The sequence below is a fragment of the Ursus americanus genome, chromosome 33 (assembly GCF_024610735.1).
Source record: "Ursus americanus isolate L20-20 chromosome 33, mUrsAme1.1.p, whole genome shotgun sequence".
In the NCBI taxonomy this organism is placed as follows: domain Eukaryota; kingdom Metazoa; phylum Chordata; class Mammalia; order Carnivora; family Ursidae; genus Ursus; species Ursus americanus.
The window spans coordinates 14876697-14889655 of record NC_142159.1 but is presented as its reverse complement, the minus strand read 5'-3'; the positions used below and the strand labels follow the sequence as shown (position 1 = coordinate 14889655).

Sequence of the window (12959 nt, the reverse complement as noted above, 5' to 3'; positions counted from 1 at the left end):
TGGCCCTGAGGCCTGAAATGGGCAGCTGGCTCAGGACTCAGGAGGCCTCGGTTCTTGAGGGCCAAGGGAGGGGGTGGGGGGGACACTCTCGATTCGCAGCCCAGGCCTGGCTGGGGTCTAGGAGGACAGACTCAGAAATATCGGAGTCTGGGCCCCTTAAAGCCCATCAAAACTACCCTACTCATTTACAGAAGGGGAAACAGGCCCGGGGAGAGGAAGTGATGGACCCAAGATCCCACGGTAGGCTAGTGGTAGAACCAGGCTGGAACCCCGGTCTCCACAGTCCCTCAGCCAGCTGGATGGTGGAGAACTGGGTGCGTTGTAAGGCCTGACTTCTCAGTAACCAGATCAGTTCAGTCTCTGAAGGTTTGAAGCCCTTGGTGGCCCAGGGAACATTTTCTCAGACATTTGCAGCAAGAAACTTGGGACCTCTTCATTCTGACCCTCTGGCCCTCCTCTGGCCTGGATAGAACCACTCTTCAGAGATTTCCCAGGAAGGGCAGTCCCTCCAGTGGCAACCAGCCCTGGTGGCCTCTCCCACTCGCTATCCTAAAGTGTTTCTCTACATCCACCTTAATCCTTGGTCATTAAAACCACATCCTTTAGGGGCGCCTGGGTGGCACAGAGGTTAAGCGTCTGCCTTCGATTCAGGGCGTGATCCCGGCGTTATGGGATCGAGCCCCACGTCAGGCTCCTCCGCTATGAGCCTGCTTCTTCCTCTCCCACTCCCCCTGCTTATGTTCCCTCTCTTGCTGGCTGTCTCTCTCTCTGTCAAATAAATAAATAAAATCTTAAAAAAATAAAAATAAAAAAAAAATAAAACCACATCCTTTAAAGAATATATATAAAGCACCTAGAACAGTGCCTGCCACATAGTTAGTGCTCTAGAAAGTTCTGCTATCATCATCATCACCACCACCATCATCATCATCATTTCTCCTCATATTGGGCAGGGGGGCTGAAATCAACACCAACGACGATCCTGAAATCAGAAGAGGAGGAATAGGGATTGGGAGTGAATAGCTAGTCTCTTCCTTCCCATGGGGAAACTCCCCAGTGACCCATTCAAGATATGAACCAGAGATTCCAAACTGAGGCCTGTGAGCTTCACATTCCACCTGCAAGTATTTTTCTGCAGCCCACAGAGCCCTATGACATTTTTGAATTTGTTGTTTGCATATAAACACGAGATTCCTGGCTTCTCTTGAAAAAGCAACAACCCGGTGGAGAGCTGGGTTTAGACCAAGTATTTCCTCCCCACCCAGCCCAGTTCGCCCGTTCACTTCTACCCTCCTGGCCCTACAGGTCCTTGAGTTTATAACCCCCCAATCTAAATGGCTACCCCCCCCCCCCACAGAGCCTCGGAGGGAGCATTTCGCCACAGACAATTTATTTTCTACAACTGCAGCCTGATGGACATGTAGCCATTTCACGGTCGATGTCACCACCAGCTACAGGGTTTGGAGATGGGCTCGGGGGCTCTCCAGCCCGAGCGGATTGCCTCCCAGAACTTTGGCAGCCGGCCTAAGGAAAAGATCCCGTTGCTGAACAAGGGGAGCTCGGGCAGCTTCATTCCCGGCCTCTGTGGCGACTCAGGCGGGAGTCTCTGGCTTTGAATCCGGCGAGAGCAACTGGTGTTGGCAGACCCGTCCACACACTGCAGGGCGCTGACACCCCTGCTGGACGGCACGATGCTCGTGTTGGCGTAGTTGTCGAAGGCGGCCACGCTGCTGATGGGGTGGGAGTAACTGCGGGGGAGGGAGTGGTCTGGGTGGTCCAGGTGGATGGAGTTGGCGGCGCGTTCCAGGTAGTTCGCTGCAAGCCTCGGCAGGCTCAGGGATGATTTGGGGCAGGTGGTATAGAAGGCATTGGTGGATCTGTCAAGGTAGTTGATGCCTTTGATGAGTTGGTCCAGGAAGGTGGGGCTACAGGGGCCCGAGGGACGATCCGTACAGAGCAGGCAGTGGGGGCTGCCGTGGCCAGCGGGCCTCCTGGACACTTTGGGGTGGTTCGCCAGGTGGCTGGTCTCCACACACTTGGCGTTGTAGGGGCGGCCCATGCAGATTTTCCTCACTGGAAGCCTGGGGGAGCTGGGGCCGTCGGACTGCTCTGAGGGGCTGCCACAGCTGCTGAACTCCGAGCCACTCGGGGTGCGGGGGCGCTTGAGACTGTTGGCCCGGGTCACGCTGGGGCCGTGGGGCCAGCCTGGAGTCTGGGCTGAGGAGGACACAGTGTTGGCATGGTTCAAACGGCTGGAAGTGTTGGAACGGCTCACCAGACGTCCAGACATCGTCCCCGCGGGGCAGAAGAGCTTCGTGGCGCTGACCCGCTGTGAGCTCGCCTGGAGGCTGGCTACCAAGGCCTGTGAAGACAGTGGGTCAGCTCTCCTCGCTCCCTGCCCCCTCCTTGCACGCTTTCTCCGCACGTGTTCCCTCTGCCTCCCCAACACCAGCCTTCTCCCACTCCTCCTCCTGGGCCCAGGGATTTTCAAACTGGAAAACAGACATCCTATTCCTCGGAAAGCAAGAGATGGGGAGGAAGGCAAGACCCCAAGAACAACCCCGAGGCCAGAGGACCCTTAGGGAAAAGTGGGGCAGTCTCCTTGTTAGCTCTGGCCCATATTCTGAAATTCCCATTTGCCTTTTAAGGAAGGACTCCAGGAGACCACAAAAGCCAAGGACTGAATCTCTAATGGGGAAATTCCAAGCACCGAGAGGGAACTTCTTTCCAGGTAATACTAAATAGCTAATCAATGACAACACAACGTACCTGATACTAAAAAAAAAAAAAAAAAAAAAATGTACCCGGGAAGTGATGTAATATTACCCGTCCTCTCTCCGCCCCTGGCCCTTTGCTTGTGTCTTGCATGTACTTGTTGCTACGAATCAAGGAGGTGGTCACTATTCTATTCCTGGTTGACAGATGGGGAAACTCAGTCTCAGAGAGATGACGGGACTTGCCTCAGATTCCACGGCTTGTAAGTGATGGGGCCAAGGTACTATCCTGGGTGTGTCTGATGACCTCTGAAAGACAGTGCTGTATCGGAGTGACTTTGGCCCCCCTCACAGTCTCTTAAGGAAGAGTTCTCCCCACACCTGCTCTGCCTGCTGGATGGGGGCACTCATGGGGAGAACCAGATGGGCAGGAATGCTTGCTAAACCCCATAGCTAAGTTGATCCTGACTTTAGGAATCCCAAATGACGGGCGGGGAGATAGTACGACAAGTCTACCAATGGGGCTGCACTTGTAAGGTCACAGCCTTCCAGGATATCTGGTCTCGACCCTCTCGGGCCGTGGGGGAGTCTCCTCGTCCACTCCACCAGAGGAGGGGGCTTTGGGATTCCTATTCCTTGTGGCCTGAATGTGGGCACGTCACTGAGACTAAGGGCTGCCCAGACCAAGAAGATTCTCAGTCCCTTTAACCCCTCTGCCGTTCCGGCCAAGGGCACTGGAGTCCTCCCCTCCTTGTCCCCACTGTCCCTCGGTTCCCCATTGCTCCCCCCCCCAGAGGGAAGGCTCTGATTTCTCTCCCCTAGTAGTGCCAGCTTGACACTCGTTTTCCACTTTGGCCCAGTGAGCACAGAGCAGTATGTGAGCCTGTCCCACCCAGAAAACAGCTGCCTGCCCCTCTTCCAGCCTACGGCCCTCAGCTGCCCTTGTCCTTTGGGTCTGAATCGAGTGGAATGTACAGACCCTTGCCTCTTTCCTTCCAGGTCCAACCCCACCCTGTCTCCTCCTCCAGAAATACAGGAGGTGACTGAGGGCTGACCCCCACAGTTACCCACCCTTCCCTCCCTGGCTGGCTGGGCCCCATCTGCCATCAGGGCCCTCTCCCACGCTCACTCTGTCTTTAGGAGGTAGATGACTTAGCCCTCCTGTTGCTCTCCACGGGGGATACCTTCATGCCGCCACTCCAGACTGCTGGCCATGTCATAGAATCATGGAATCCTAGAGCTGGGAGGGGCCTCCAGAGGTCATCCTGGCCAAGCTCCTGCCTCAGGGCCCGCGCCGCTCTAAGCCCTCCAGGACAGATGAGCCCTATTTTTAAAACGAGACTGGGGTGGATGTTTTCCAGCGTTCCTTGTTGTTTTTCTGGTGTTTCATTATGCAGAGAGTCAGGAAGTTCTGTGCTGGTCCTGATAGAGCTCCCATTGGCCGTGGTCAGCATCAGTCACTTCTCTTTTCTCACTGGCTCAGCAAACATTTATTGAATCTCCCCAGAGTGCCGTCACTTCGAGTGACCCATTCTTTTTTTTTTTTTTTTTAAGATTTTATTTATTTATTCGACGGAGATAGAGACAGCCAGCGAGAGAGGGAACACAAGCAGGGGGAGTGGGAGAGGAAGAAGCAGGCTCATAGTGGAGGAGCCTGATGTGGGGCTCGATCCCAGAACGCCGGGATCACGCCCTGAGCCGAAGGCAGACACTTTTTTTTTTTTTTAAATGATTTTTTATTATATTATGTTAGTCACCATACAGTACATCCCCGGTTTCCGATGCGAAGGCAGACACTTAACCGCTGTGCCACCCAGGCGCCCCTCGAGTGACCCATTCTTGAACATAACTGCACTGTCTCTCCTTCCCTGCCGAGGTCAGCGACCCGGTGTAGAGTCTGTCCTACGCGGCGGGATCTGGCCAGAGCCTGAGGACTCTTCAGCCACTCTCGGAAGCTCGCGCCCTCCACCCCGCCCTGGTCCCTAGGGGCACCCAGGACATATTTGCCAAGAAAAGCCTCCCTCCATCACGTCCTTCTCTCAAATATTAAAAATATAATTTTACATTTTATTTTGAAAAATTTTCAAATTTCCTGAAAACTCACAACGAACTCCCATGTAGTCCTCATCCAAATCCACAAATTACTAATGCTCTTGCCACGTTTATCACTACACACACGCACACGCGTGCACACACGCACGCACGCGCACACACACGCACGCACACGAGCGCGCACACGCACACACACGCACACACGTTATTATTTTGAGAGGCAGTTGCCTACAACAGCCATCTTTTAACCCTGAATACTTGGGTGGGTGTCTCCTACATACTGAGCGAACAGGGACATTTTTTTTTCTTTCAAGTTTTAGATATTTATTAATAGGTGTAAATCCAACATGACCCACCAACATGATTTCATGCACTTAGAGGGAACGATTCCCTGGAGAAGTGGAAAGTCGTGCAGATGGTTTCTGGAAGAGCTTCATTCTAAGCGGATTTTTAGTGAAAGTTTCATTCGGAAGTCTGGACCTTCTTTCTTTAGTTTGCTGTAATCTACATTCACTGAGTGGAACTTGTACCGATCACAGGGACCCAGTCCGTTCTAGGGTTCTGGGTTATTCTTCCTACCCCAACTGACATCGGGATCAAACAATGCCAGGCACAAGACACACAGCGCTGCTCCGGGACCCCCTTCACCAGTAAAGACCAAGAGGAGGATCGAGTTTGGATGCTTCGTGGCCTGACCCAGGATTTGCCGGACCATGATTGCGGCAGAGGCCGTGGGTCCGGGAGAAGAGCGGATCACATCTGCGAGGCCCGGCCCTAAGTAGGCCCTACACCGAGCATGAACGGACATCCAGACATCTCATGCTTCCACACTACAGGGACCAAATACAGACGCTTGGCGTGGGAGAGTACAATCATCTACAGACTGCCAACACCCACATTTCACCGATTGCCCCTCTTCATGCCGACTCTTCCTCCTGCGCAAGGAGCCAAGAGCACGTGTGGCCTTTGTTCTCAGCTGTCTTCGGTCTCCTTCAGCCTGGAGCGGTTCTCCAGCCCTTGTTTGTCTTCCGTGACCTGGACGTGTTTGAGGGGCTCAGGCATGCTGTTTTGGAGTGGGCTTTCCAGGCTGGGTTTAATCTGATGTTTCTGAATGATCGACCCCAGGATCGTGAAGTGCTGTGACATGGAAACCTCTGCATGGGCCTCCCCAGCCCACAGCCACTGAGCCCTTTTGCCCTGGGGTGGGGTTGCTGAACCAGGGAGCCAAGAGGAGGGATCAGAGCGCCCCCAAGAAGGAGGAAAGAGGTGTGGGGAACTCAGTGGACCAGGGAAGTGGTGTTAACAGTTCCCTTGTGGGGCCTCAGCCTGGCCCGGATCTGCTCTGGGCTGGGGGCCGGGCAGGCGGGCAGGCAGCCAGCGGGAGGGCTGGGCCTCTGTGGCGTTTGTCCTGAAGGTATCCAGGCATCGAGATCACTGGCCATTTCTGGCCTGGGCATTAAGAGCCTCTGGAAATAGCTCCAGGACAATTATTTTAGGAGGAATGTGCTATTCCTCCATCTTCCCAGAAAGCCAGGCTGCGTCCCAGAAGATCAAGAATGTCCCTCTCCAGCCTCCCCAACTCCAGGGGATCTCTAAGTACTCTGGGGGCCACAGAGGCCTTTAGAGCCAGAAGTGGGGTCAAGGAGACTGAAAGCCCTTTCCCCGGGTGGGGAGGGGAGGTTCTGTCCTTAGACCCTGGGCTTTCAGGGTCCAGTCTTGGGTCAGGCCAGCTGGTTAGGGTCCAGCTGACTCCAAGCATGAGGACACAGGAGGAGGGGGGGATGGGGAAGCTGCCTGCCCTACCTCTTGCCCGGCCCCATCCCCAGGAAACTGACATGGGTAGAGCACGTGCTAGGTGTCGGCACCTTCCGCCCTCTCATTTAATCCTCACAGCGCCCTGAAGAGGTAGGTATTTGGTTTTCCCAATGAGGTCACTGAGACACAGAAAGGGCAAGAGACTTACCCAAGCTCACCCGGCAATCAGAATTAGAATCTGGTGTTCTGGCTCTATCCCGAGGGGGCCACTCCTCTCACTCAGTGAGGACACAGTAAGTGACCTTGTGAACTGAGTGGCGCTGGGAGGGGTCCAGCCTGGAGACACAGGCTGGTGGGCAGCTGTAGCCCTGTCCCCCACCAAACCCCATCCTCCACCACCCAGCAAGCCCAGCTGCCTCTCCCTCCCTAGCCCTGCAGAGATGACTGCCGGGGTCTCAGAACGTCCTGGGTGGGTGCCCCGCACAGTCTCCAGCCACAGCAGCCCCCTACCCTTGCCCCACCGGGCCCATCTCCAACCTTGGCTCCTTAGCTCCATTACCAAACCGGCTGGGCTTTGCATCATCCCCTGCCCCTCCCTCCCCCTCACATCCCCCTGTCTCCCACCAGCAGTTCTACCTATCCCCTCTGGTGTCCCACCACATCCATCAGGGGCCCTTTCTCTACCCCAGGCATGAGGAGTTGGAGGGCATCTCATCCCTCTGGGCTCTCCCAGAATGGAGGGAACAGCCTCCTTCTCCAGAGACCTGAGGACCCTGCCCCATTAGCACATATGCTGCTTTTTAACCGCCCCCCACCCGCCCTACCCCCACACCTGCCACTCCGCAGTTACCCTTCTCCCCTGAGACCTGAGATGGCGGGAGGCGTGTTCCCACGTCCCTTCAGTCACATGGCTCCTGGAAGCATCAAAGATAAGGAGCAAGCAGAGCTTGGCAGCCCGGAGTGTGAGCTCAGCAGCAGCAGGCGGGAGACCCCCACGTCAGTTCAGGGGACAGCGAGAGCCAAGGGCCATGAAACATTCTTGGCTGTCCCACCCCGCCTGGAAGACATCTGTGCCCAGCCTCAGGCCACTATTAGCAGTGTGACTCACCTGAGCTCTTACCTGGCATGGGACCAGCTTGACTGCAGGGCTGAAAATCTTTCCTGGGCTGGGTTCTGGCCCTCCCCTTAGCTACAGCCTTTCACCCACCCAAGCACAGTGAGTCACACACCCTCACCCCCCAGCACCCTCAAGGATAAAGGCCCTCTGCTCACCAGCTGCCGAAACAGTCTTCCCCAAGCCCACATGTGGCAGGTACAAGCCAGGACAGATTTGAGCTCAGAAGCATCGGGGCAGGTATGGCTTGGCAGGAGCCCCAGCCAACGAGAACTTCCCTCCTGCCAAGCCACCTTAGGGATTTGGGGGTAGAGCAGCCAAGGTGGGAGGGGACAGGGGCTCCTGTCTTCATGGGGCCTGGGAAACTCCCTCTAAGGGGGGTGGGGACAATATCCATATGTAGGTTTATCTACCCCCTTGCTAGGAGAAGATGTAGGAAGTAGGACAGCGAGTAACTGGCTCATGCTGTGACCTTGGCTAAGTGCTTGAACTTCTCCAAACCTCCATCTGCTGTTCTGTAAAAGGGACAAGGAGGGTCCTCAGGGGACCTTGTAGACTGACTGGCTTGCAGGACGAGCTAATGTTTGTGAAACGCCCTCGTGCGCGGCAGGCTCGGGGCAGCAGCAGGGGCGTGCTGGGGTCCTCTCGGACTGGCTTGCAAGAGCCGGTTTGTTAAATAGTCCAGAATTCGGGGAACAGGTTGTTACACCGCTGGTAGCTTGAGATCAGCCATGCTGGGGATCCTTACATCATGGGGATTGGCAAAGCGGCACATCAGGTGTGTTTCTCTGTGTGTGTGTCTTTGCTGCGACCCAGCTCACCTGCCTACCATCGAAGCTGTGCGACTGTGGCCAAGAGACTGAACCTCTTTAAACTTCTGTTTCCTTATCCATAAAACCATAATAATAATGGCTTGTATGTGTCTAGTGCGGACCGTATCCCAGCTGCTGTGGGTAACTTTCTGTGTCAACTTGGCTGGGTCACCTGGATGGGTGTGCCTACATGTCTGGTTAAACTTTATTGCTGGGTGTGTCGGTGAAGGTGTTTCTGGAAGAGATTAGTATTTGAATTGGTGGGCTGAGCAAGGCAAACCCCAGTGTGGGTCAGCATTATCCAATTTGTTGAAGGCCAGAATAGAACAAAAAGGTTGAATTTGTTCTCTGACTGCCTGAGTTGGGCTAGCAATCCATCATCAGTCCTGGTTCTTAGACCTTCAGACCTGGATTGCCGTCTACACGACTGACTGTCTGCTGCTCAGTTCTTGGAACCACGCCACCTGCCTTCCTGGGTCTTAGCCTCCATAATTGCATGAGGCAATGCCTCATAATAAATTGCTTCATATGTATATATGTATTTATACACCTTTGGACTAAAAATTCGTGTCCCCCCAAAATTCATATGTTGAAACCTAACCCCCAGTGTGGTGGTGTTTGGGGCCCTTGGGAGGTGAGTAGGTCGTGAGAGTGGGGCCCTCATGGAGTTAGCGCCCCAGAGAGCATCCTCACCCCTTCCTCCACGTGACGACACGGCAAGAAAGTGCTTCCGCGCCCCAGAAGCACACTCTTATCAGACACAGAGGCTGCCAACGGCTCGATTAGACTGCCAGCCTTGGGCACCGTGAGAAATAAAGGCTGTTACTTTAAGCCCCCCGGTCTGTGGCATTTTAGTGCTGCAACCCGAACGCAGGCTAAGACGTCTCTGTGTTTCTTCTTACCGGTTCTGCTGCTCCGGGGAAGCTGGCTACGATCCTGTGCGAAGTGCTTCGTGTGCATTCACTCATTGGTCACTCGTTCCGACCTTCGGAGGTAGATAGGGCTAGCACCCCCATGTTTCAGATGAGAAGCTGAAGGGCCCAGGTGCAGCAAGTCACCTGGAGGAACAGGGGCAGGGTTATGAGCCCAAGCAATCTGGCTCTGATCTGCCGGCCAGCGGCCGTACCCACTGCCACCAGGGCCATCCTCGCTTTGTCCTTGATGAAGCATTTACTGAGCGGAGACCCGGAGCTGAGCATTCCGCACAGGGAACAGGTGCGCCCCCAAGGCCTCAGCTTGCTGGGGTAGCTTTTCCTTTAATCATCAAATAAGACAGCTCAAACCGCCATTCCCTGTGCCGTGGGAAGTTTGGAGCCTTTCCCACTTTTTCTGAGGAAGCCCAGGGGGCTGTTGTGGTCTCTTGTCACCATGCACTCTGGGTCCCTGCTTCTGGATGAATTCTCAGACCCCCCCCCCTTGCTGCCCCACCTTCTGCGACTGTCACCTTTTCTCTGGGACACCCCCCGCTCATCTGGCCACCATGACCACTATTCACTCCTCATCCGTCCCCCCAGCCACCACAGACATGCAGCGACTGTGTGTGACAGACTTCCCTAAAGGCACAGGGTGACAGAAGGGTGACAACCCATCACGGGATGAAAGGCAGCCCACCTGGAATAAATAGTGATGACTCACGTCATGTCTCTTGGCCTGCTCTCTCCTCAGGCTCAGGCCTCTGGCCAAGAAGCTGGAGGGAGACCCGGCTCTGTCTCACCTCCTCCCCCTCCCCCCATCCTGGGGCACCTCCCCCACTCCGGCCTCCCCCCTTGGGCTGCTAATGGCAGGGTTGACTTTTCCGGCTCTTGGCTGTACCCCTTAAAGCTGCTCCTTTGATTCTCAGCTGGGGTGGGGGGAGGTCACCTTCCATATGAAGGGGTTTTCCCCCCTCCGGCCCCCACTGAGACGTGGAAGCAGCTGCTGACAATTTCTTGCTCCCTGTAAATCTGCTTTAGATGACTCAGATCCTTTCAATTACAGAGCGAAGTAAACGCCTTGCGTTCCCGGAGAGCAACTTCCCAGCGAGCTTCTGTCGGGACCGGCTCTAGCAGCTGTAAGACCTCGGGCAGCTTCCTTCCCTTATCTGGGCCTTAGATTGCTCATCTGTAAACGGGGGATAATAAGAACACTCGCCCCACAAGGCTGATCCCTTGGCATGTTCTCGACTCTCAGTAAATACTGGCCGTTCATTGTTTGACAGACGAGGAAACTGGGTTCTAGGCCCAGCTGTGTTACGAACTTGCTACGGGGCCTGGGCCTCAGTTTGCCCCGCTGGAGGAAGAGAATGGTCTCTAACGGCCGTTCCAGACCTGCTGTTCTCACGAACGGCATCCGCGAGTACGTGGCGCGCCCTGTATACCTTTTCATCTGCTGTCCATCTGAATCCTTTATATAATAAGCCGGCAAACTTGAGTAGTGTCTGTGACGCCCGGGGGGCTCAGTCCCTTGGCGTCTGTCTATGGCTCAGGTCGATCCCGGGGTCTTGGGATCGGGTCCTGCATCGGGCTCCTTGCTCAGCGGGGAGCCTGCCTCTTCCTCTGCCTGCTGCTCCCCCTGCTTGTGCGCTCGCTCTCTGACAAATACGTAAATAAAATCTTTAAACAAATAAACCAAAAAACACACGAGTCATGTATTTCCGAGTGCTGCAAGACATTCTAGCAAATTATCGAACCAGAGGAGGGGATGGTGGGATTGTGTTTGAAGTGGGGGCAGTCAGATGGAACAGAGCCCTTTCACTGGTGGGGTCTGACGCTAGTACCAGATAGAAAGTGCCAGAAATGAATCGAATTGTTGGATACTCAGCGGGTATCAGAGAATTAGCTGGTGCCAGAAAACACCTCACAGCCCCTGTTTAAAGAAGCTCATACGTAGAGTCTGCAAAAGAAACATGTCCCAGGAGGCAAGGAGAGCATTTGATTCAGGCTGGGAAGGGAGGCACCAGCCGTCACGGGAAGACGTGACAAAGCTTGATGGCGGGTTCCTGGGGCGCATGGTGCTAATCTTTCTTTCCTGCTTTTTTTTTTTTCCTTAGATTTTATTTTTAAGTAATCTCCACACCCAACATGGAGCTTAAACTCACAACCAGGAGATCAGGAATCTCATGCTTTACCAACTGAGCCAGCCGGGCGCCCTGGCATGATACCACTCTTGAAACCTTTTTGTATACTTGAAATATTTCACAATCATCAACTTGAAAAACAAACAAGAAAGGTGGGGTGCAGTAGAAAGAGCTTACACTATGTCTGGAGTCCTGGGCCCCAATTTCAGATATGCCATTGGACCATTCTGTGACCCGAGCCAGTCACGGCCCTTCTCTGGGCCACATGGGCCAGTCTCATTTACTTGGATCCAAACATGTATTGAACGTCTATTGGGTGCTTATCCGTTCATACACCTGACCTCCCAAGCAGACACTGAGCCCCTGGAAATGAGGGTCTGTCCCTCATCCCTGTCTTCCAGTGACCAGTACAGGCCCCAGTACTTGGTAGGTTTTCTTCGGAAGGCAGGAAGGGAGGGAGGGAAGGAGGGAGGGAAGAAGGAAGGAAAGGGTAGAATGAATGAATGCCAGGCCATGTCTTGGAAGAGCTGGAACATCTCGGCCCCTGGAGGATTTGGAGCCTGCGGCTGAGGTCCTGGTTGGGCATTCTGGGGTGTCTTTGGGACTAGAGCTCCCTTGGTGGTGAGCCTCCCGCCTGGGCCCCTAGGTTGCTTGTGCTGGGGTGGGAAGTGGGGGAGGCTGTGGGAGCAGAAGGAGAGCCAGTTCAGATACTAGGAGGCCTCTACCTCCTACTACAGAGACCCTACCCAAGGCTGGCTTGACTCTGACCTCTGCCCCAACCAGGAGAGCACCAGGAAAGACGGAAAGGTGGGACACCTCCCCTCGGTTGGCCTGGGCTCAAACCCCTCCCAGGCCTGGGCCAGACCCTGAGCCCGGTGGACCAGAGCCCACCCTCCTCGTCCAGCCCAGCGGAGTTTAGCTGTTCTGCCCTGGCTCCTTGGCACTTCTTTTTTTGTCCTTGAGATCACTGCCGACAGTTCAGTAAAACCCCAAGCAGCCTGCGTGACAGAGAGGGCAGCTGGGCTCAGGAGATCTGAGTTCAATTTCCACCTTTCCCTTCAGGAGGCTGAGTAAACATGGGCACTTTACCTTCCCTCCCTGCACCTCTTCCTCATCCTTCATGCTCAGGGTGGTCGTGAAGATCGGAACAGAGAAGGTCTCATCCCATATTCAAGGAATTAAAAAATAAGCTTACGGGTACAGTTGAAGCCACACAAAGACCTTGCCAACACTGCTCCCTCCCTTCTGGGAGGGGGCCGCCATCCCCATCTCTGATGATCATTGCTCTTCCTGCTTATTCTGTCCCTACACGTTGCCAGATGGCGTATCGTCCATTTGCATGTTTCCAAATGCTATATATATTACAGTATGGTGAATGCCTTATTCTGTAATTCGCTTTTTTATTCAATGAAACGCCTCTGAGATCTACCCATGTGGATACATGGAGCTCTAGTTCA

The 12959-nt window shown here is 54.5% G+C and overlaps 1 protein-coding gene and 1 pseudogene across 1 annotated transcript; both read right to left on the bottom strand.

Annotated features, from left to right (window-relative positions):
- Positions 1-1424: 1424 nt before the first annotated feature.
- Positions 1425-4095, bottom strand: LOC123782408 (uncharacterized). The gene is made up of 2 exons (XM_045782603.2): positions 3844-4095; positions 1425-2362 (listed from the first exon to the last, which is right to left on the bottom strand). The coding sequence occupies exon 2, from the start codon at positions 2288-2290 to the stop codon at positions 1442-1444; it is 849 nt and encodes a 282-aa protein (XP_045638559.1). The 5' UTR covers positions 2291-2362; positions 3844-4095; the 3' UTR covers positions 1425-1441.
- A 1087-nt stretch (positions 4096-5182) lies between these two features.
- On the bottom strand, positions 5183-6183 carry LOC148107226 (cytochrome c oxidase subunit FA4 pseudogene; annotated as a pseudogene).
- Between the last annotated feature and the right edge of the window lie 6776 nt (positions 6184-12959).